Consider the following 24,456-nt stretch of genomic DNA (forward strand, 5'->3'; position numbering starts at 1 on the left):
CATGTACTTTTTTTTGCCTGAATTTGTTAATGAAGAATGACACTAAATGGTTCTGTGATGGGTAATGCTTAGTTCATTACTCACTGACATGTGCCTCGATACCATCAACTCCACAACCAAATTTAGCCCTGCTATAAGCAGCTGTAACTTCGCTGAAGTCAAGGGGATGAATTTGCATCTGCAGACGGAGAAGTTGAAGAGTATCACCCCTTCCTAGCAGCGCTGCCCTGCGGCCTCCGGCCCTGCGGCCTCCGGCGCTGCCCAGCGCCCGGCACCAGGCGGCTGCGCGGGCAGCGGAGCCCGGCGCTGCCCCGCGAACCCGCCGCGGGTGCCGGCCCGCCGCCGCCCGCCCCGTCCCGCCGGGACCCCGCCGCCGCCCGCCCCGTCCCGCCGGCAGGCCCCCCGGGACGGCCCAAATCCCGCTGCCGGCCCCCGGGAGGCGCAGCTCGCCGCGGCTGCTGCCCGTCGCCAGCTCTGTGGCTCCCGGGCCGCCGCGGAGGCTGCGGCACCGCCGCCCCCGCGCACCGCCGCGGAGGACAGCGCCGGCGAGGCCGGGAGGGCAAGGGAGGCGTGGGGCGGTGGGGTAAGGCAGGCAGAAACAGGATGCAAACTTACTTGGGGTTCGAGGAATTCCAATATATCGGGTCTAAAACTATCGATCGCGCCATTGCAGTTCTGCATAAAACCATCAAAACTCCCCAACAGTACTTCCAAAAGGAGGCGTCTCGCCTCCGCGCTGCCATGGTCGAAAGCGGCACCAAGTCCCTTCCCAAAGCCTCGCCAACTCCTCCGTGCGATTCCCCCTGTACCTGAACAGCAACAGCAGGGTGGGTGCCCGGTATCCCCAACAACCGGAGCGATGTATACAGAGGGAAAAAAAGAAAAATCACACGCGAAGGGTCGACGATGGCACTCGGCGAGAGCTGCAAGCAGATCTACTGAGTCATATATGCCACTCGCATGTAGAAAATTCTCCTGCGAGGTAAGATCCAAGCTACCTCCGAAGTAACAACAACAGTAACAAAAAATGCAAATGCCTCAGTCCTTTCTCTTATTCGGGGTCTCCCGGCTGCCTTGGAAGATGCCACTCAAATTGCCAACTCCATTTGGATCCAGTGCGCCATACACATTCACAGTGTCTAAGGTTCGCATGCGAAGGAGTAAAAAAATAAGAAGAAACGGAATTGGGAGAAATGAAGGGGGTGGGAGAAAGGGAAACAGCCCCGGCAAGGAGGCTCCTCCTGTGTGTCTCTTATTGCTCTCGCCGCTCCCGGCGGTTTGCAATCCGCACCGACACCAGCCCGGGCTGCTTCGGGGAGCTCGGACGCACCCGCGAGTCTATAAATCCACTCCGAGAGTCAGCGCCCCAAGTCCCTGGAAGGCGCATCCGCAGGGCTCCGGCTCCCCGCGGAGGGGGCAGAGACCGCCCAAGGGGGCAGAGAGAGAAGAAGAGGTGGAAAATATTAATTAATAATAAAAAAAAGAAGAAGAAGAAGAAGGGGAGAGGGGGTGTCGTAGCTTTCTCCTTTATCTCTCTTCCCCGGCGAGATCCGCAGTGCGTGCGGCGCGGCGAGACGCAGCGGGAGGAAAGCCGGGCACCGCGCCTTGCGCCGCCGCGGAGGAGGACGAGGATGAGGATGAGCGGCGCCAGCCGCGGCCGTGCCCGCCGCAGCGCCTTCAGCCCGTGCTGCTGCTCCCGCTGCCGCCGCTGCCACTGCTGCTGCTGCTGCTGCTACTGCTGCTGCTGCGGCCGCTGCTGCGAGTCCCCGGCGCAGGAGCGCGGCCGGCAGCAGCGCGTCGCCGTAGCCATATAAGCGCGGCCCCGCCGCCCCGCCGCCGCCGCTCATAGGGCCGCCGCCGCGCCGCCGCGCTGGTTGGGCGCCGCGCGTGTCACTTAGCGCCGCCGCCGCCGCGCCGGGCGGGGCCGCGCCGCGCCGCGCCGCCAGGTAACCCCCGCCCCGCCCCGCCCCGCGCAGGGAGCGGAGCGGCCCCCCCCCCCCCCGTGTGTGTGCGTGGGAAAAAAAAAAAAACACGCACAACACCCTTTTACCAAAATGTAGTGTTTTTCAGCCCGTTTCCATTTAAAAGCAGCGGAGGGGCGCTGCTAGGCACGGAGCAGCGCGGGGCAGGGCAAGCCCGCGCGCTTAGAGCGCGTCTCCGGTGTTGCGCGTCCCCTGGGGGGGAGCCGCCGCGGGTGCTTCCTCGGGGGCCCCCGCTCCGCGGCGCGCACCGCCGCGCGGTGCAAGGGCCCGGAGACGGCCTTCCCCCCGGCGCCGGGCTCCGCGCGGCACAATTTTTTGCCCGCCGGGGCGAGGGGCGAGGGAGGATGCTCAGCTCCCACGCCTGGTCTCGGGCTGAGCCTTCCCACGGGGTCTCTTGGCTTTCAAAGTTTATTTTGTTACAGTGCAATTAGCCACGGGCCGGCCCTAAGCAAACAGGACTCGGGCACGCAAGGCCGCTTCAAAGGGTTGTGGAGCCTGAATTTGCGGCGGATAGTTAAAGGCTTTCAGGTCGGGTGCGGATTCCCTCGCCTTGCCCTGTCTGTCACTCGGTGCCGCTTTCTTCCCTTCCACACTTATTCCCCGGGGGAAGAGGGAGGGGGGATAATTTTCTGATCCAGATTTTTTTCCCGACCCCGCGTATCTCACCAGCACCTGGCCATTTTACTTGGTTTTACTATTTATTTCTAGCCAGCGGGGGTTACCTCCGAGCAGTGCCGGAGGCGCTTTGCCTCGGATGCTCGCGAGGGCCCCGGCGGCCGCGGAGGGTCCGGCGGCCGGGGGGCGCCCGGGGACCGGGGGCGGCCGCCGCGCCGCGCCCCGCCGCCGCGCTCGGGGCTGACGGAGCGCCGCCTCCCGCGGCACTTCCACGGGGTCACAGCTCCCACTAGCGGCCAGCGGCAGCCCTCCGCGGAGGGAGGGAGGGAGAGGTCCCCCCTCGGCAATCCCCTCTCTGCGGCTCCCTCCCGTCCCTCCCCCCCCGCAAAGCCCCCAAACACGGTTCTCCCCCCAAAAAATAATTTATTAAAAATAAAATAACAACACCGCTGCCCCCGGGTTTGTGACGTTGGGTTGGAGAAGTAGCACATGAGAACGGTCTGCGCCAAGATCTGTATCGAGGGTAAATACTAATTGTGTAATGTCGTAGTCACTTCTCTAAAATGAAGGGGGTTACCGAATTTCTTCCAGGAGGGATTTCTTGCCAAAATAGTATCTGTAGAAAGGATTAAAAGTTATATCCCAGGAAATTACGGCGCTCTTTCTGTCATTTTCTACATTTTAGTTAAAACACGCGAAGAACATGCTACAAAAAAAAAAAAAAACTGTAATAAAGAGCCAATTTTGTATCACTTTATTCCTGAAGAAATGCTGTCATTTATTTAAAACTCGGGTTATTGGTGGTGCTCTTTCGGCTTTTAGACAAACGCAAAGAAGACCTTATAAGGAAAACGACTGCCCTTGTAATTTATTTCCCTGATCAATTTGGAAGAATATGATTATTTCCCCCCGGCTCTTTTATCAAACTAGTGTTTCGGTCTTCGCCGCCCTGCCTGGCAGGGGCCGCTCCCCTCGCTTGCAACACAAGGAAAAGGAGTTTTGAGGTGCGCTCGATGCCCCATGGATTTTGTGCTAATTGTATTTGGTAGTTTTCTAATGAAATCTACCACTCAAGGAAACAAGGAAATCAGTTTGCTTTTCGCACAAAACATCGAATACATTTTAGGTAAACTGCTTAATTAAATTTAATTTGCAGTGAGGAAGGAATTGCAGATCCGGCGATGCAATTTGGTGGAAAAGGATTTGATTCCCAGGACGGAAACTTAGCACTCAAGCGGGTGACAGAGATTGTGTATCTATGCACATCGAGGGGCATCAAAGGGTATCTTCGCCAGTGAGGGGAGGAAAGTACTTAATTATTAAACTTTTAAACAAATGTGTGGTGTATCCAGTCTTGAGCCAATGTAAACACTCAGCCTGATAAATGCTTCTAGCAACAGAGACGTGTAAAATAGGTTTACCTGAATTTGGCAATGCCGCTTCTTCTGTTTGTTTTAAACCAAAAGGTTACGAGCGGTGTTCTGTAAAAGTTGTGAGTAAACTGTGACCTCTAACTCTCCGTATCCTTGCTTTATGTAAACCAGAGGAAATGAAGAGCCCTGGTATTGTCTGAAAATATCCTCCTGTAGCTAAATATATCACTTCGCTTCTATTGTCCAGCGGCTAATCATTTTACGTAAATACAGCTGTTTTAATCTACTCTTCAGCATCCTATTGATGCACACTGTAGGTCTGCAAAAACCCGCCTTAGTAAAATCACTTTTCAGTAAGAGTACACGGAATAACGGGAACTTTTTTTCCGAGATAACCCAAGCAACAATGATTAAGAAATTCAAAGAAAGGCGCGTTCAGGCACCACCGCGCTGAAGTGCCGCCCATCACCCTTTCGGGAGAGGCGTTTCGCCGGGGCAATGCCCAGGGGCGCAGCGGGGAGCGCGGAGCGGCGGCGGGGGTTCGAGAGGGGCCGGGCCGGGGCGGGCGGCGGGGGGGGCCGGGGCCGGGGCCGGGCGGCCGCGGGGCGCGGCGGGAGGCGCAGGCGGCGCTCGCCGGGGACGCGGCGGCGCGGAGCTCCTCGGCAGCCGCGGAGCGGCCGCGGCCCGGGCGCGCTCCTTCCTCGTCCCCCCCGCCGCATCGGCCTCCAACTTTCCTGGCTCGCTTCCGAGGAGCGGCAGAAATCGCCTCTGACAAGGAGGAAAACGGAAGAGTGCGGTTTGGGGGTGGGGTGGAGGGGGGTTAAACCAAAACAAAGCAAAACACAAAAATTAAGAAGTTAGCACCAAAGCTGCGGCCGCAGCAGCGGCTTCGCCGAGGGTTATCTAACGAGGAGGACTTAGCGGACGGAGCGGTGTGCGGCGCATGTGGGGTTTGGCGGGGAGCGTGGCTTCCTGGCAGACTGGCTGGTCGGGGATCGGGCTTCCTGGGGGGAGGAAATCCTCTCATCGCTGCGGGGAGACCTGCTCCGAGACTGCCGTTGTCAGCGGGAGTTGTCCACGGGCGAGGAGGGACGGACGGGCGGACGGAGAGGTGTGCCAGCAAGCAGGTGAGAGCACTCGGCTGTGCTTAACTTCAGGGAAAAAACAGGAGTCTGCAATTTGCACTTCTTAGACCTTTATTTCTTTACCTCTGCTGGCCGCAGAGCAAAAAAAAATCAGGTTTATCCCAGAATAATTCGATCTGGCTTCTTTTTGACAATGTGTGTAATAACTATGTAAATATTGTCTCTGATCCTATGAAACCTGGAAGAAAAGGTCTGCTTATTCGAATGTGATCAGGATTGGGTCCCACAATCTGCAAGTCTCTTTTAAACATCAGTCCCATCATTGGGAATAAGGAGAATACAGGGGACATGAACATTTCTGTTAAGTGGAAAAGCCCACCTTCATTCGTCATTGCTTGAAAAATTGCCAGTTTGAAAATGGGAAAGGTACAACTCAATAGATACAATTACTGCCAAATTTAATAAAGGCAAATGATCACTCAATTGACGCTTACTGATTTAAATGGATCCTTTATTGTTTATACAAAAGGCCAAGCATGCTTGATACTTGAAACAGCTCCTAAAATGATATCATTCACACTGTAACAATGTATTTGCTGTATTTATGGTAGAGCAAATTATATATATATATATATACACACACACATACATATACACTATATATATGCTAATTTGTCTTCTCCATGTCTCTGTTTTATAACAGCAATTTTGGTTAACGATAGCTTTTTAGGAAATTGAGCTAGGCTCCTCCTAAACATAGTCATAGAATTCAAGCAGCCTTGTAAAAAAATCTGCAAAAGAAGTTAGTGTACATCTAACTATGCTTTCAGTCCTTCCTTTGACTTATTTTTATACCGATTCTCAGTATCACCCAGTGAAAACAAGTTTGGGGTTTTTTTGTTTTTTTGTTTTTTTTGGTGGTCTGTGGGGCGAGATGCACGCCCAGGAGAATAAAACCAGGAAACAAAGTTGTGCTACAGGATCGCCTTTTTATAAGGCTTTCAGTCTTCTTGTACAGAGCTGACCACACTAAGCCAGCATAACCTTTGGTTATACATGTCAGTCGAGAAAGGGTGATAGGAAGCATTAGGTTGACTATAGAAATGTCAACAGAGGTTCAGCACTCCTCAACTGGCTATCAGCAAAGTTAATTACTTACTACCATGATGCAAAACATTGCAGGAGTAGGGGGATAACACTGAAGAGCATGTATTTGGTGGTACTAGCACAAAAGCGTTACAGAGATGTGTTAAAAAGTCTTGATTCAACTCCAGTTAGACTAGACTCCTGGTCTAAAACTGAACCCAGCTGGATACTTCCAACTTCTTCTTTCGTGGAATGTACCTAAAGCACACCCACGACTTCACATTCTCTTTTTGAAATGAGCACCTAGGCAGTGCAAACTGAAGAGTATTTATTTATTTGAATTTCATCTGAACTCTGAGTTGAGACCCAAGAGAGCTAATCATTGTCCTTCTACCAAAGCAACAACACAGCTCCAAATACTCAGAAAATGCTTAACGAGATACACACATTACATCATCATAACCAACAGTAAGAGCAGCAGGCCTCTCTGTATTTAGGGTGTAAACAAAGAACAGCACAGAAACACCCCCACAATTTTAAGAGGGCACACTAACAGTGTCAGAAAGAGGGGTTTACTATCCTGAACTCAGCCAGGACAATAGAATGGGTGAGGTGTATGAGTTGGCACAAATCTCAGGGAAAAGGGGAGACAATGAAGGTAAACACTTCTTTTTTAAAACAAGACAAGAGTGGACAAAGTATTGATACTTTAGTAAGATATACTGACAGGAATCTTTCCATGATTAGAAATGCAGTTGCTTGGCAGCTTAACTATCTCACCAAGCTGTCTCTGCTTTGCCAAGTTGCAAGGGCACAAGCTCTCCAATCCATTTCACAGCAGTCAGCTTTCCACTTGTACTTGAAAAATAATGATAATGAACAAGGTAAGTTCAAAGAGTCATTTAACAAACCTCCAAAGTAACTTCTTTCCATTATGAAATACAGCATACTGCTAGAATACTGCCTGTAATGTCTTCCGCTCTTTCTTGCACCTGCCAGATAAATGTGCTGTTTGGTATTATATTAATTCTCCCGGACTTTTATGAACAGGGGTAGGGGAGGCCAAGATTCCCCTTTGTTATCAAATAAGGGAAATGAATACTGCTCAAGGCAGGTGACAACAAAAATGCTTACCTCCCTCCCTGTGACATGATACCCCCCTCAAAACCGGAAAAAAAAAAAAAAAAAGAGGACCCCCCCCAAACTTGTCTATCCAAAATTGAAGATGAAAATTCAAGCTATAATAAAATAAAAATAACCACCCAACATTCATAAAAGAAATTTCAGCAAGTTCTCCATTTAATACCCTCATGTAGATAGACACACACACTAATACTGTTTAATCATTACCTAAATGACATTCTGCATTCTAACATACTTGATACCTGTCCAATGTGATGTATTATGGGAAGATGAAACACTTCACGTTCTCATCATCAGATGTCAGTTCTTCCCCTACCCCAATTCTGTCCCTAGAAATCAATAGTATGCCTGAAATTTTACAGTAATTTAAAAAATAAAAGAAAATCCCAGAACAATTCAAATGTGAAGTCCACCCCAAAGTCTATAAAACTCTACCTGGCAAAGACAGTAAAGACATGGTGGTTTCACCAAACAAATTTTTGCTCCCCCCAAAATAAAATATCTAGCTTTTTTTTGAGGATGGGGACAAGAAAACACAAGGAGGAAAGTGTGAAATGTTGAAAGGGGTTATCTAACTCTGATCTGACATTTTGTCCACATAATAGTCCTAAAAGTGTGATTAGAAGGAAATAAACCCCCTCTAACTGTAAGCCTAAGTCAGTCAGAAACTTAAATGTAGAGAACAAATGCTATTATTTAACAGCAAATTAGTGATGAAGAGTGAAATGCCTAATAACACAGTTGCATTTAGGAGAACCTAGCTTCTTGCCTTTAGAAGAGGAGAGTAAACAAAAATGCATAGGTCTGTTTCAGTATTGACTTTTAATAGCTTGTTTCTCATAAGGGAACAGGGGATGTTTTCCATTTTAGAAATACAGGTATCAGTTGAGCTTTAAATACAGCCTGCTCCTGCCAACAGGTCATGTACATGATTTGGCTTCAGCTTTTGTTTTTTATGCATTAAGCAACCTTCTTTTGTAATACAACATATAAAGACAAATTTAAGTACAGTAATAGTGTAGGTATTTTGCTGTCTTCACATTTATCTTGACATACTGGACAAAGCAATACACATCAACCTGCCCCCAATCCCAAGTTTCATACAAAGCATGTTGAATACTGCTTTCAGTGATACATTCAACTTGCTCCCACATTTAATTTGCCAAATCTACAGAAACACATCTGTTGGGAGTATCAGAAATTATTTCCAACTTTGTCCAGCAAACATTCAAATACTCAGGCAACTACTATGTCTTTCATTTTATGTTTACTACAGATGTTGCACACTGACAGGAAAAAGACAGTTTTAGAACTGGACAAGCTATAGTAATCCAGGTTTTGGAAGAAGAGTTATATACAAAAAGGGGATTTTTTATATATAGTTTTTAATTTGTAGTTTCATTTTTCAAAATAAAACCTGTATATATAAATGGATAACATTAAAGATCTCGTATATGAATAACAGTTGCTTTCTGGCTAAAACAATATATTTAAACAGAATCTCACTTTCTGCTTTCAAGTTCAAGTGTGCTAGCCGGTCCAGTCCTTTGGGGAAAAAAACTTCCATTTTTTAATCCTTTTGGATCTATCAATTCATTATATGGTAAAGCTCTTAACTTACACAACATACTGTATTATGAGGTAAACTGAAGGGGAGTAGATATCGAAGTATTGGTCTGGGTGCAGTAAGCCAAACAGCTGTTTAAACATGATACTACAGCTGAAATAAGTCTCTGTCAGAATAAAATCTGACATTCATGAAAAAAGCAACAGCCATCAAAAACATTCACAACTGCAGGGACTTTTAACTGTGTGTAATTTTGCATTATAAGTAGGAGCAGCCACAATAGTTTAAAGCAAACTTAAAAAAATACCACTATAGTCTTGAATTTAATAATGTGCATTGTCATTCTTATAGCTGTTTATAGAAGTGTACTAAAAAAATTTACTTAAACATACGAATTTAAGACTTTCACTTTATTCAGCAAATTTGTTTATTTACACAATGGGGAACGCTGGTTGAATGCTGTCAATGTAATAAAAACAAATCTAACAGAGACAATACTGAACTCTCTCTATGTATTCATAGCAGAAATGACAAACTATTTCCTTACCTGTATCAGGAACATCAAGCGCAACAATGGGACAGTATCATAGGACACTGATTTAACAATAAACCACAGAGGTCCAATAATACCATGGCAATTTACCAATGTATGTACTGACTTTTTAAAAAAAATTTAATTAAAAGTCAGCAATACCCAGTATAAAGTTCTGTCAATTATCAGAGTCAAACTCTGATGCGTAAGTAAGTAAAACCTTATCAGATCATCCACAATTCATAAAGTGACCTGAGCTGTTTCAGACCACTAATACAGAAACAAAATGGATGAGAACAGATTACTCTCTAAAAGGCAACAATGATCTGATAAGGATTTAGCTTAATGGAAGTTAAAAAAAAAAAATTTTTAAGAATTGCAGAGCACAGCCCCTATTAGAACAAGCTAACTTTCCAGACTTTCAAAAAAAGACAAAAAAAATTGAGAGAGAAAAAAAAAACCCAACACTTCAACATGAAGCTACCATACAAAGTTTTTTTTTTTTCTTGTTTCTTTTTTCTTTTAAGAGTTCAGAGTTGCAATTTAATCCTGGCTCTTTAGTGAGAAGGACAGTTTTGGCCTAGACTTCCCTTTGCCCAGGATAATTTTTTGCTCTTCCTTTTGCTGACGTTGTCTCTCTTGTTCTAGTTTCATCCTCTCCTCATGAATCTTTCTTTGTTCTTCAACAATTTTCAGTTGTTCTTCAGCCTATGTATGAAAATAGTAGAATTTAGGCCAACATATTTTGCAGTCATAAAAGCAATTTACATTTCTGTATCGACTACCAAACAGGTCCAATCCTGCATATTTATGCAATCAGTTCTACCCTAGTTAGACACCATAGTTGGTTTCAATGGAACTATTTACAGAAAGTAAAAGTTACACAAACTGAGTTTAAAAGAAACACTAAAACCTCAATTTACAGACTTCTACACTAACAGATGCATATCAAAATACAGAATGCTTACATATAAGGTTTTTCAACATTGCTTTGTAAACAACACATTGAAATATTTTAATTTAGGAAGTCAATGCATAAATAGAAAAATTTCCCCGACAGCTGTCCTGTTTAAGATGAAGGTACAATAAAATGTAGCAACGCTCCCTCAAACATAACTCACCCTCCAATATCCAAGTCCAAAAGATCCTCCTAATTCAAATCAGTTGTCACTTGATTTCCAGCAAGTCAGTCCTTACACTGATACCATATTACTGCATGGAGTTAAGTGAAACAATTGATGTATAAAGCTACTTATGGACCTGCTTGCAAGAAGTAAAATCACGAATATTTCCTAAACAGAGGCTCCTCTGGTAGCCTTCTGAAGTTGCTGACTTTGTTCATTAAATCGGTTAGCACTTCAATTTTTCTATTTGTCCTGTTTTCTCCATATGAGGTTGGGAAAAGCATAAAGCAGCAACACCACCTCAGGGTGAGATCTAAAGCAGATGCAGTTCAAGCAGACAGTTTTAAAAAAGATCTTGTTCACCTGAGAAAGTTGTAATTACTTGAGTGACTGAAACTGTTCAAACAGGATTTTAAAGAAGCTTAGTTTGACTTATCATAAATTGATTAGAATCAGCTAAATCATATTAAATATCCTCACAAGGCAAGCACCTGCTTAAATTGGTTTGAAGACCAACCTAGGTTAGACTTTCATAATTTGGAAGTCTTAAGCTTATGGGCTCAAAGTCCCTTTCAGCACTTGTATAACATTATACTACTCTCAATCCAGTTTGTACTTGTCCTACTCAACAAGATAAAATTACTTAGTCATTCTTGTTCTAGAAATTGAACGTGTATTTGCAAGCACACTTCAAGTTTCCCTGTGAAATACAGTTAATGTGTATTTTTAAATTCTAAAGGTAGCAATCTCTCTCTAAATTAACTGCACCAGAACTAGTTTCTGACTAGCTTCAGAAAACTGTTACTGCTAAAAATGTGGTCTATCTTACTCTCAAGAGAAGGAGAACAATGCTTACGGACATAACCAGCAACAGACAGGTTAAAATCTTGTGTATTTTAATTGTATTGCAAATCAGGCTGAGGGACCTGTATTCCCCTAGAAAATTGTTAACTACATGTTCACATACCAGTTTAGCTTGTGCTTCTGCAATTTTTCGATTATTCTCTTCTAGTATTCGCTCTAGTTCCTCACGCTTTGCACGCTCTTCTTCCTAAAGGGGAGGACAGGGCAAGATGTTAGTAAAGTAAAATATTCATTTCTGCATGTTCACTAATCTTTCTCAGAATTCTTTTGTGAACTGACTTAAAGTGGCAGCTTTAGAGCCACCTATTTTGTCTCACAAAGGTAAATTGTGCAGCCACTAAATCTGGTCTCTAGAACTAAATTTAAATCATCCCGCCCAGTCCAAACAGCAACCAACTAAACCCTCCCTAATCATAGAATCCTGACAATTTATTACTAGAATTTTAATATCACACAAATCAACAAGGACAACTACAAAAACTGGATAATATTTACCAAATTAAAAAGTAATATATAAAATATAAATAAAGCGAATAGTTTGTCTCACCAATTAAGTATACCTACGTATTCTTTACCTATACTCCTTTAATCAGCATTAAAAGTTGAATATTTACTGTCTTGTCCAGTGTCCTGCAGAGTGTGCTCCTCGGCTGCCATACGCGCCAGCTTCCTCTTTAAAATGATTTGTACTGTTAGCTTGGCAATACCTGCATCAGCAGCTCAACCATTTATAAAGAAACAACATACAAGGAAGGCTGAGCTGAGGAATGCAGATGTTTATGATAAGAAGGAACAAAAATATGTAAATCATTCCTAAGGCAAACAATTAATAAGAAAAATACATTTACTGTTAGTGAAAAATACAAATGGTAATCCATACTTCATGGAGCTATGGGCTTCTTTCATGGGGAGAATGGACTTAACATTCAATGTTTTGACAATTTTAAGACAGCTTGAACTGTCATTTGCAGTCTGAACTTGGAATTCAGGAGTCCAGGGAAGGCATGATCAGGAAATAAAGCCTTGCAACTGTTGTTTTCTTGGTGAATTTTATGGAACTCTATGCAACCCATAAATATGAAGACTGCGTGAAAGTTTTTGAGGTGTTTCAGTTCACATGATATATATCCAAATTATTTTAATATTTGGAAGATTTAAAGTTAGCCAGAGGTTTGTGTCTGTATAAGAAAAAAAAGTTAATATGAACAAAGCAAGCATGTGAAGAGAAAACTTCTTACTATGACTAGTAACCAGCTACTGGCTAGCACACTTCACTCCAGGTATGGAAGTTTATTCTGCATTGTAAAGAATTGATGGGACTTCTCCCCATCGAATTGGATACAGCAAAAATATCTTCTTAAAAAATGTGATCTGATCAAATGAAAACCTCCCTATTTGAAGCATTTGCTGAATATATGTATCTAAATTCAACATCAGTTCCTTTAAAGTTTGGATTTACAAAACAAGCAGAATTTAATATTCTTAGTATCTCCTATAACTCAGTGTTCTGTTTTTTTTCCTTCCTCTTTAATTATTTTTTATTTTCAAGATACTACATAACAGACAAGTCACATTTAGTATGAAGCAGAAAGCTTCATTACTAATGACTTTCCTTTGGTAAGCCAATCAAAACATTAATTTAAACTAAACTGTGGAGGAGGTGCAGACTGAAAAAGGTGTTTGATACTTGTGGCTACTTAGCACAAATTTCCTTTAAGGCTTAAAGTTTGTCTTGAAATTTCTGGATCCTGGAATGAGTAGTGCAGGCAGGCAGGCAAAGCCTTTAGTAGCAAATTACTGTCTCACAGAAAGACATTTTCAGCTTCTGCTCCAGCTGCTGATTTAAAAAAAAACAAACAAACAAAAAAAAAACCAAAACAACAACCAAAAAACCCAAGTCACATGTTGAGCTTGACTTCAGACAAGGGCAACCTGCTCTTTTATAACTTCTAGGGGAAAAAAAAAGGAGTTGTTAGTAGTTATTAAAAATGGATATAATGATTTGGACATAGATCCTTGGTGAAGACGTGGATGGGCTTATACTCGAAGTCCCAGAATTAGTCCAATGTATGCTCAAGAAGAATGTTTATTTTAAATGGAGAATAAAAGACCTATTTGTTAAAGACAGGTACTGCAGCTCAGTGCTGGACCCTGCTCTTTGCCTGACTGAAGGCAAAAGCCTCTTACAGTCTAGGTAAGCAAAATGAAACAAATGAAGGATACATATTTATAGATTTTTAATACCCTTCCCCAAAAAAGAAAGGACCGTTGATAAATCCTGCAGCCATGGCAAAAGTTTCAAACAATTCTGAAATATGTAGGTCAGTTCCATTAAAAAGCAAGTATCCTTGTTCAGGTTTTAAGAGAGTAATTGTTTAAGTATCAGTGAGCTCCTCAGAATAGGCTAGAAATTAAGTTTCGCAGCAATGCAAGTTTATATGAGAAGGGAATTAGATTTGCTGTATTCCATCCCTTTCTGAACCAAACAGGAGGCACAAACCGACACTGAAAGTTTTGCCATGGACTGTCTCTACTTTCCAAACGACCGAGCGTTACCTCTCTGGCTTTTTGTGCTGCAAGTTCAGCTTGTCGCTGTCGCTCGAGTTCTTCGAGCAACTGTTTTTCCATGATGCGCTTAGCCTCCTCCACCCTGCGGAGAACCTCTCGCTCAATCTCATCCTTCCGTTTCTCCAATTCTTCTTCTACGCGTTTAGCCACAAGCTCTTCTACTCTTCGAGCAGTTTCTTCTTCTATGAGTTTCTCTTCAATTTCTTGTTGGCGACTAGAAAAGGCAAGCGCGAAGATTACTTTTTTCACCAGTAAAAAATAGTTACATCGAAATGAACACTTGTAAATACATAGCACCAACCACACTACAGAATCAGCATTTAAGAGCCTTACACCTTGCACACACAGATCCTGTATATAAAGAGTGGTTGCCCAAATACACTTTCCTTAAATGGAAGGCAAAACAATGTTTCTTCTACAGGGAAGCCATTCAGACCACATGATATTTAGTATCTCTCCATCTCTCAAGACATCAAACTTAACAACACAACGTATCATACTACTTCTTGATATGGGAAAGATAGTTTTTAAGAGTAAAAACATAGTAAGGAAAAAAAAAAAAAACTTTCAGTACCCTTCCTGCTTCAGGAATTTAAACATGCTCAATTTTATGTTACATGTAGCATTAAAATCCTGTCTTTAAAACCTCCATCTCAAAGGCACCAAACTATTAACTAAAATAAAAGGCAAAACCAATGAAATTTGTAATTTTAATATTTTTAATGAGAATTCCAGGCATTGTTTCTGTAATCTAGTTGTCCAATAATTTACCTGTCCAATTCCAAATATTTCAGCTCTCCTTAACTTCTTTATTGTGGCACTCTGTGTCCACCATAATTATCCAAAACAAAATATACCAATTCCAAGCACTAAATTAATCCTTGCAACATTTACTGTTTTGCATGTTGAACTATTTAGAAGTTTTTTTCAAATGTCTTCTCTCCCTTCTTTTTGTTTAAAGGCAACACTATCACTTAGCCTGATCACTGTTTAAACTTTCAGTAAAAAGGATGTATAAAAGGTCAATGCCCAGGTTTATTATCAAATGAAGAAAGAAACTCTTCCAGGTTTCGTAACACCGGTGTGATATGGCAATTAGATATTCACACATTAACTATGTTTTTTCTTGCCTTTTTTTTTTTTTTAAATACAAAGTGAATACTGTGTAGCTATGCTTTTATAAAGTATTATTTATTTTGGATTATCATAGGCTTTGGGGGAGAAGGTTGTTCTGTTTTAACCTTGAAACTGAACTTTCATTTTAAGTATTCCATGAATTACGGAACAATCTTATAAACGTATCTTCTGACCTGTCAGCACCAGAAACCAACAATTTACAATAACACTTATCTGATATAATTCCTGTCATGTTCATAATGTTTGCCTTTTATTATCTTATTTAGGTTGACAAACATAAAAATAACTTAAAAAAAAGTTACAGTATTTACCAAATTTTAGATTTCCCTGTGTACAATTTGTATACATGTATGTTTGGGAGACACTGAAGTATGGATTACTGATCTGTAGCACAGGTGAAATACCAAGGTGAAAGGCTTCCAAAATCCCTTGACTCACATATCTTCTTTTCAATACTGTTCCGAAGCAAATGAATATTCTATTTAATTCAGTAAATGGATTTTAGACATTCAGCCCCAGCAGAGGGAATTTATTCTTTCATTCCTCAGAAGATGGCAAATTTTTCCAATGACACATGAGGCCAGCATTATCTTTTCCTAAAGCAACACAAAATATCTTGAGTTGTTTTTTTTTTTTTTTTTTTTTTTTTTTGAGGAGAGAGAGAAAAAAAAAATCCACCACTATCCAGAAAAATGCATCAACACCATTTTCTTATTGTGTCTTCACCAAGCCACTACTACTTGTGGTCCTTTTAGGAGGGAAGATGGAAGGGAGGGTCAAGAGTTTAAAATTTTTTAAACACCCTTTACACCCTTTTATTTTATTTTTTTTTAAAAAGGTTTCTTCACTCTTAGAGGTATTCAGTAGCATGTACTCTCACAGTCCTTTAGTGATACAGCTTGGCATACACCAGAGGCTGTTCTATAGAAATCCATTTTTCAGAAAGCTTGTATTTGAGCATTTTATTCAACTATGTTAGCTGTACTTTTAACATTAGAGGAATCTAGAATAAAAGTTAACAAATTGATTAAAAATAGTACATAGTTAAAAAATGTCACTCGTGTGAAGTAAGTTTTCAAATATCTTCAGCAATTGATGATGTACTCAAATTAAGCACTGTGCTTGCACAAGTTTCATTCTTCTCGCCTCCACAAATTCTATTTAAATTCAATTAAACTAAGCAAATACATCTTTTTACATTCACAGGCAATGAGGCTATTATAAATAACTTTTGAGTATATGTTTCTTGGAACACTGGAAAAAGAAAGAAGTGAAATGGAATCAAGCAAAAATTTATTCTCAAAATTAATTTATAAAACCAGCTAACGCCCATAGATAAAGATAATATACTTCCAATAAATGAGTTTGATATTTATGTCTGTGTTTATAGCTTGATTTTCTTGAGAAACTCAAAGATTTATTCTGCAGTTGATAGCAACTATTCATTTCCTATCACATATACTTCCGGTATTTTATATACAGACGTAAATTTATGCTGACCTATTGGAGCAATAACTCCAGAAAAACAGAGAAGTCATTAATGTCAAAATATTTTTAGTATGCTCTTTTACTTCTTAAAGACTAATTTTATAATATCTGTAGAAAAGACTGCATACAGTTCAGCAGGTTTCTGACATATATAAAAAAAAAAGTCGGTGTGCTTGCAAGGTCCTTTAAAAAATTAACATCCCAACAAAAAACAGAAGTTGTGCTAAGTACTAAGATGAAAGACAGATGAAAAAATTAACTTTCATTGTATGAACTAGTTAATTCAGTCAGCGAGAAAGTTGCTTCTTTTCTTCATTAGTATTAGTATATATTAACACAATTTATAGATCACTTATCATAGTTTCCTGCTGTATTAAGATGTATTGCTTGCTCTTTTTGAAATTTGAGGTGTATTTTAAAAACACCACAGTTCTAAGCCTGATATTTTTGCATACTGTTCCCTCCTCAGAAGTTTATCAAACTATTGCCAATACCAGTCAAATGTCATATTTTGCCCATACAAACTTCATGTGTATTTTACAATTTCAAAACTATATAGATTTATACAGAAAACTTACTGCAGAAAATAGACTTGAAATATATGTTGCCGTATCAAATATTACTTGATGAACTGCAGATCAGGCCAGTTGCAGTTGGAGCACTCCACAACACCACAGCACAGTGATCAAATGTTTTTAATACATTATTTAAAGATTGAGAACACTTCATTTGCCACAGGCACTTGAACACATCCCCTGCTTCAGGTTTTAAACCCTGGACAGAGAGCAACCATAAACTTCTTAACCAAGACTAATAACATGTAGTAATTCAATTATATAACTTAACACGTATCTATTTTGTGATTTGTGTAATATTTTCTCTCTTCCACCTTTAATATTCCTGAAATGGATTTAAAGAAATGCATATGAACTAAAGAGACTCTAGAAGAATACTAAGATAATGATTCAAAAACACAGTGAGCAGTTCAGGTATATTCCAATTCTTTTGTCATTCCAGTGATGCATGTAATATTTTTACAAATTTAGATATTGGAGAAAAACAGAAACCATAAAAATCAGGACCAATGACTCAAAGAGCTTTTTCACACGTGTTTGTGCTACTCTGCAATTTTTTGAGGCCATCACTGCCAAATTCTGAAGTTAACAAAAGGGATCTCAACAGTCAAACAGAACTGAAAGTGGCAACTTCCGGTGATCAGACCTTCTGAACTACAAATAATATGAATTATTGCATTAGAACAGTATAGTTGGAATAAAACTCAAAACAAAATTCTCCACTGAAGAATTAACTGAATTAGCTAGCTTCACACATGCAAACAAGTAAATGCTACTTCTGGATTCACTATTCTATCTCTAAATTCACTGCTCCAATGAACGAGGATAACATTCAAGAACAAGAATCACTGTCACAACTGTTACAACTGTTCTGTCACCTGTACGATAGAAAGCTTCTCTTTCATAACTGAACAAAGTTACTAGACAACTGAACTCCCATTCCATGTTTATTAGAATAAAATTTATCTATCTCTGTAGACTTTATGAAGAACTACACTCCCCACAGCAGAAACCGGACAGGAAAAGATTTCTAAGCAAAACAGATCCCCAGATCTCACTGTCTCATTTGGCCGGGGGGGGGGGGGGAGAAAAAAGAAAGAAATCGCAGGTTAACATAATCGTTGTACTCCACTCCTTAAAACCGACAAGATGGGCAATTCTACAAGCTCAACGCAATATAAGCTCCACGCAAAGGGGAGGGACAGAAAGCGTGGCAGTGCTGCACAAAGCCTCCGGAGAGCAGAGGCCTCAGCCACAGAAAGAAGTTTAAGAGCAGCGCAGAGGGGCAGCGAGAGATAGCAAGAGAGCACAGCCAGGTGACAGCGAGGCAACGTGCCACTAGGCTCTCAGGCCGGGTGAACGGCTTCTAACGGACTTGAGGGCGCGAGACTTTAGGAAAAGAAAGGATGGCGGGAAGACAGGCAGAAGTTAGGCCTCAGCAAGGCCTAAAGCCCTTTTCCGCAATCGCAAACGGCTGTTTTGGAGGGAGAAGGCACGGAGACGAAGGCAGGAGGGCCACGAGCTGCTGCTTTCCTCCCCCTGCCCCCCACGCGGGGGACCTTCCTCGTCCCCTCCCCCAGCAAACCGGCGCCCAGGCCGGGGACTCACATTTTCCGCTGCCGCTCGAACTCGGCTTTCTTCTCCTCCTCCTCCCGCTTCTGCTTCTCGTCCAGGCTGCTGCGCTTGCTCACCGTGCGCCCGAAGATGTCGATGCGGTCGGGCGGGGAGGAGGCGCGCTCGCGCTCGCGCTCCCGTTCGCGGCGGGAGGAGGGGGCCGTGTTGGAGCGGGACCGGGACCGGGACTCGCGGCGCCGGTTCCGCTTGCTCTCCCGCGACTTGGAGCGCTTCCGCGCCCGCTCCTTCTCCCGGGAGCGGGACCGCGAGCGGCTCCGGTTCTTCTTGTTGTGCTTGGAGCTCTTGGTGTGCTTGGAGCGGGACGAGCTCCGGCTGCGGGACCGACCCATCCCGGCAGAGTAGAGGCCGCACCGGCGACCGGCCCCCCCGCCGCCTTTACTAGCAGCACCCAAGAGAGGAGCGAAGAGGCTCCACGCGCATCAGCACCGCCCCGCCGGGCCTCTCTCCCCCTCGCTTTCCACCGCGCTGATCAGTGAGAAGGAGCAGGCCCCGAAAGCTGCCGCAAGTCCGGACGCAGACAAGATGGCGGCCCTAGCAGAGCAGTGACTCCCCTCTTCCGCCCCACAATGCCCCGCGCGGCGCTCGGGCCGTTGGCGCCCCCCGGCCCCGCCCCCGGCGTCTCGCCGGAGGGGCCCGAAGACACTCGGGGAAGTTCGGCGCCAAGTGGCAGGTGGCGCTCGGGGAGGAAGCGGCGTCTGGCGGCGCCTTCCCCTGCGCATGCGTGCGGCGGGAGCCGGGCCGCCGCCTCGGGAGGCGGTTGGGGGAGGTTGTTCGGGGTCGTCGCGGTGACGGGACGGGGGCTGGGCTGCGCCGGGGCAGGCTAGTGGCCGTGGGGCTGCCCCGCTCCCGGGCGTCGCCCGCAGTCACGCCGCGGCTGCTCACCGAGGACCCGAAGGGAGGACGCTGGGCGCAGCGGGTCCGCGCGCGAAATGGCGCTGGGCACCGCGGGCTGCGGAGCACGGGGCGGTGAGGGGAGGAGAGGAGAGGAGAGCGGGCGTTTCGGGCATCCGGCGGCCCACCCAGCCCGCGAGTCTGTCTCGGGTAGCGGCCACAAACGCGTAAGAGCAGGGCGGGCCCGTGCGGTGATCCCTGGGAGGTTCCCCCACCCCCGCACGTTTGCAGCGCTGGGGCTTGCTGCGTTAGCCGTGCAAGAGCCCTCGGTGGGTTTCTCTTCTGCGATCGGCCTGGGGAGCCTGAATTTGCACTAACAACCGCAGCATCCTACGGCGAGGTGTTCCACAGCTAAAGAGTTACGGTTTTTTTATTATTTAGTTAAGCGAAATTTTTTAGAGTGTTGATTTTTTTTTTAACGCTTTCAACATTTGGAAAAGTCTCAAAAGGGGGTAGAGGGAGTCTCCAACTGCCGACTAAGGAAATTGTGAAAACATAGTTAAAAATTTGAAAATACGTTTTTCTTAGTGTTCTGTTAAACCTCAGAGTTATTGGGATCTGTTTTGTTGTAGCTAATCTGTAACGTGGCACAATGGCTTTTTTCTTTTTTTTAACTTGTATGTTTAGTGGCTTTACCTGAATATATTGTTCTCCCCTTTGATAGCAGCAGATATATTTAATACGCTAGACAAAACCATTTAGCAGCTTCAGGTTAGGCAGAGAGCATGATCCGGTGATTCAGCTAGTGATCTGTGAATGAGTTTTTTGGGTTTTTTTAATCCCAGTTTTGCTATGTAGCTGTTAGTCTTGTTTGCTGTAACAAAACTTTCAACTGATGTTATCCTTGATCTCACATGAATGGGTGAGAGCTGTAGGCTAGGCAAGCCTCATCTTTAATTTCAGCAGAAGTTAGCTGCTGAGGTATCTTTCACAATTCAGGCTTCTTTCAATAGGTCTAGATTTCTAATAAGTTTAATAGGCGTATTTTGCAAAACTTTTGGTTAGTTGACAAAAATAGTCTCAATTAAAAGTCTTTTCATCTAATTCTTTCATCTGACTTGTCTTTTTTTTTTTTGATGGAGGAATTTCATATCTTGAAATTTGGGATTACTCTAATTAGTAAAGAAAATAAATAAAATTGAAGTATTTTTTTCAACAGGCCACTTGGCAAGTAGCCACAGAGTAATGGACACTGTGAAACAGCATGGCAGGAATTCCAGAGTCACAGCACAGCCCCTTGTGACGTTTGTTCATCTCTAACCATGAAGTAGCCCAAGTAACAGGTTACTAAGGAAGCTGACACTTAGCCTTTTCGGCTAAGGGCCAGGTAGGTGAGTTTCCAGCTAGACCTTGCATAATTTCTACAGAAACCTGGCTACAATTGAGTATTGGAGCTTTTAAATTGATATGAAGCAACACATTCTGATTGAAAGTTCCACCATAATTTTAATAGTACTACATGCAACATTGGATGTATCAGACCTGAGCTGGAATGTAGAAGAAAACTGGAAATTAATGGTTTTGCAATCAGTTATAGGTCACAAATGGTTTTTAAAATAATGACTGTAAGTTTTGTTTCCCCTTTGACTGATCACTGTTAACAGAATCTGTATTTGGCTTCTCAGATGCCTTAAGAAATACCTATTTGAACTGCAGAGTTCTATCTCTGTTCAATAATATTGACTCTTCAGAACTGTAGAATGCAATATACAATATTTAATCAGAATAGTTCATTATATCAGTTTGTTTGGAATTAAGAAATAATGATATAATATGGCATAATAAAATAATTTCCAAAAATCCATTATTATATTGCTCCATTTCAGGTTTTCTTAAGACTCCTGAATTAATAAGAGCACAAGATTTTTAATGCCTATACTAGGATAAGATTGTTAGTCTATTTATTTTGTTATTTATGAGGTCTAAATTCTGGTACTTCTGGGAAAAGTTCCTTGTCCTCTAAAAATGCTCTTGAGAGTTGTGCAATGCCAAGAAATCGGAGAGCAATATTTCCTTTCTGTGATTCATATTTTACCCTCAAGTTTGGTGGTCTTTTTCCTATCAGTCTTATCTTGCCTAGCATAATAACAAAAAAATAATATTCTTTTTTTTTATTTCTACAGCTATAACTGCAATGGATCTGGAGTTACACTACGAGATTTTCTTTTATAAACCCTAAATTTAAGAACTTGTTTAATTAAATAATTTCAATTCTTGTATTGGATTAATTAGAAAGTAAAATGGTCATTTCCCTAGTCAGTTTCCTTTCAATATTTGAATAAGATCTTGTTTTCTTTTCTGGATTAAATAATGTTAGATTTTGCAGGGTTCTTTCTCCACATGTAAATTTCTGTATTATTCATGCTTTTTTAGCCATATTTCATTTCTATGCATTCTTGTATTTTTGCATTATTTTTCTCCATTTGAATATATTCAGCATATTCAAATACATAATTTGTTGCTTAAAACAGTTGCCTTACAGTTGGAAAACACCTTATTTGACAGCCAAATGCTGGCCTAATTAAAGCAGCTCCCCCTTCTGTGACATGGCTACTATCATCACATAAAATCTCTCAACCCATTAGGCATTTGAACGATAGTCCTGTAGAGACACTGTGTTCTTATAATCTCCAGATCATACCTCTGATCTCACTTATGCCATCATTTCTGTCATTAGCTGGGTCAAGGGGAATCATGGGAGCTTAAAGGAGGATTACTATGGTTTGTGTTAGCATGTAGCACAGCTGGATATAAGATCTTCCTGACAAATCCAAAATGGAAGGATTCTGGAGGGTAAGCAGAGAGAGAAAGCAATACAGTATAATAGTGTAAGGAACTGTGTATACAATTTACTGTCATCTGGCATACTCTTGCTCACAACAGTAGGAGGACAGAAAAAGCACAAAGGAGCTAAGTTCTTGGGAGGGGGAAAAAAAAAAGGTGGTCTAAATGTTTAATACATTCTTTCACAGTAGCTATTTCAGCCTCAGTTTATTACAGGATTAGAAATTATGTACACTTTTTTTTTTTTTTTTTTTTTAGTATGAAGCTCTATGATTCATGTCAAATTCTGGTTCGCAGAAGTTATACAGGTGTAGAAGTTGTATTGCTTATTCACTTTTTTCACATCTAATGTCAAAGTTGCTTGTGCATTTTCTGTCATCTGCTTTTTTTTCTCTTAGCAGCACTGTAGCTGCTAAACTATAGAGGTAGGGAGATGAAGCATCCGGAAGAGCAGCAGAACATCTGTGAAGAAGACATAGCAGAAACATAGAACAGTTGGCATAGAGGAAAGTAATCTCTTCTAAAACTTGAGAGAGTAAGTCATGGAAACTGCTGCTGCAGAAGGACCTCTTTGAAAATGGAAACATATTTAATTGAAAAAATTGAGGAAAACCTGTACAAAAAGAAATAAAATCAATGGAAAGGGTTTTCATGTTTTACAGAAAGGCTGGGTAGGTGGTATACATACGTACATACAATTATTAGTTGAACAATCCTGTAGGGAAACAGAAAATACAGTTTTTAATTGTGTATGGAAAAGAGTATTTTAGAGGATGATCATATCCTTGGAAAATAAACAATAATATACAGAATGCTGTTGAAAGTGTTTTGTAGTTCAGGTATAAAAAAAAAAAGGCACAGCTTGAGTAATCAGGACTAGCGTGTGGTATGTAGTAATCAAATTAATTTAAAAACATTTGTTTTCTTTCCCAAATGGATTTAATTTTAATAAAATAAAATTACCAAGATCATGATCAATGTGGTAATTTTTAAATGGCATTAATTATGAATGCTAGAGGACATTTTCAAATTTTTTATGTAAATTCACTTATCACTTTTTAAATAATGTTTGGACTACTTTTTACATAGAAGAGGGAAAAATGAATGTTCATTCACTTGCTTTGTTGTCATTGTCTAGCCCATTTAGATTCTGAACAAAAGCTCTGGAACGCTATTAGTAGTGGTGAACATAAGTTTTGATCAAGACTTGGGGCACTTACCCGTCAAGATGTGTGCCCATGTTTAATTTTTCTCACAGTGAGTGAAATAAAACAATTCATTGGTCCTATATATAGTATGTGTATTTAAGAACACATGTAAATATTTACATCTGGACCTAAGACTTGATTCTCTGAAGACTGAAAGAACTGTTTAATAGTGAAAAACCAACCAACCTTTTCAGAAGCTGCATGATCATGGAGATACCTTAACTCTGTAGGCGTGTTCTGATTTATCTGAAAGATCTCTTAGCATTTGCAGCTTTAGGCATGTCTAACTAGGAGCTTAAGCCCAACCAGATGCAGAAATGAGTTAGTGTCATCCAAATCTCATGAGGGACTGATCCAATAGGAGTACTTGGTTAATTTTTTTTAAAAATAGAGTAGCAAAGGCCACTGTTATTTGAACACACCGGTTGCTCTTGATTCGGTGGTTAGACTAGTTAGACAAGCAAGAAGACAGGATTTTGGTGCCTCCTTATTTGTATCAACATCTCTTCCCTTCCATGAAAGTATCTTAATCACAATGCCACTGTACGTTGGAGAAAGGTGAGAGGAGAGTTAGGGGCAAAGTCCCCTTCTACTTCATTTGAAACCAAATGGTTTCACAAAATATACACAGGATCAGATGGAAGAGCGAACATGGCTGTGGAAGTGAGTTGTCTTGGATTTAGGTCCCTATTCATGAGACTGGTTTTGCATTTTATTAAATAGTCATGGGAGCAAAAAAAGGGCTAGTCTTGAGAGCTGGAACACAAGACTTGGCAAGTGCTGTAACCATTAGGATATT

At 42.2% G+C, this 24,456-nt stretch overlaps 2 protein-coding genes and 1 long non-coding RNA gene across 4 annotated transcripts in view; 1 reads left to right on the plus strand and 2 right to left on the minus strand.

Moving 5' to 3' along the window:
- EFNB2 (ephrin B2) overlaps nucleotides 1-1,743 on the minus strand; it is a 48,860-nt gene extending 47,117 nt beyond the window's left edge. Inside the window, exon 1 of the mRNA XM_013954165.2 lies at nucleotides 616-1,743. Within this exon, the coding sequence (XP_013809619.1) occupies nucleotides 616-743 (128 nt within the window). The 5' untranslated portion in view covers nucleotides 744-1,743. The remainder of the gene's footprint in view (nucleotides 1-615) is intronic.
- A 7,503-nt stretch (nucleotides 1,744-9,246) lies between these two features.
- Nucleotides 9,247-19,403, minus strand: ARGLU1 (arginine and glutamate rich 1). 2 transcript variants are annotated; one of them, XM_013954137.2, is made up of 4 exons: nucleotides 18,748-19,348; nucleotides 13,928-14,153; nucleotides 11,475-11,558; nucleotides 9,247-10,091 (listed from the first exon to the last, which is right to left on the minus strand). In XM_013954137.2, the coding sequence occupies exons 1-4, from the start codon at nucleotides 19,101-19,103 to the stop codon at nucleotides 9,927-9,929; spliced, it is 831 nt and encodes a 276-aa protein (XP_013809591.1). In that variant the 5' UTR covers nucleotides 19,104-19,348; the 3' UTR covers nucleotides 9,247-9,926. The 2 variants fall into 2 exon arrangements, with proteins under 2 accessions (XP_013809591.1, XP_013809592.1); XM_013954138.2 differs by lacking the exon at nucleotides 9,247-10,091 and adding an exon at nucleotides 11,932-12,043 and having other exon boundaries at nucleotides 11,478-11,558; nucleotides 18,748-19,403.
- Nucleotides 19,404-19,838: 435 nt separating this feature from the next.
- On the plus strand, nucleotides 19,839-23,386 carry LOC106494004 (uncharacterized). Its single transcript, XR_001294234.2, has 3 exons — nucleotides 19,839-20,023; nucleotides 20,825-20,992; nucleotides 21,789-23,386. It is a non-coding gene; the product is annotated as an uncharacterized lncRNA (long non-coding RNA).
- Nucleotides 23,387-24,456: the final 1,070 nt, after the last annotated feature.

Source organism: Apteryx mantelli, chromosome 1 (genome assembly GCF_036417845.1).
Source record: "Apteryx mantelli isolate bAptMan1 chromosome 1, bAptMan1.hap1, whole genome shotgun sequence".
NCBI lineage: Eukaryota > Metazoa > Chordata > Aves > Apterygiformes > Apterygidae > Apteryx > Apteryx mantelli.

What these genes read in the sequence shown, in the direction of transcription:
- ARGLU1 (XM_013954137.2), bottom strand. Translation starts at nt 19,103, where the DNA reads ATGGGTCGGTCCCGCAGCCGGAGCTCGTCCCGCTCCAAGCACACCAAG. An exon ending in TTCGAGCGGCAGCGGAAAAT is followed by an intron (nt 14,154 to 18,747) that starts GTGAGTCCCCGG and finishes TGCCTTTTCTAG; the next exon opens with TCGCCAACAAGAAATTGAAG. An exon ending in CAGCACAAAAAGCCAGAGAG is followed by an intron (nt 11,559 to 13,927) that starts GTAACGCTCGGT and finishes CCTCCCCTTTAG; the next exon opens with GAAGAAGAGCGTGCAAAGCG.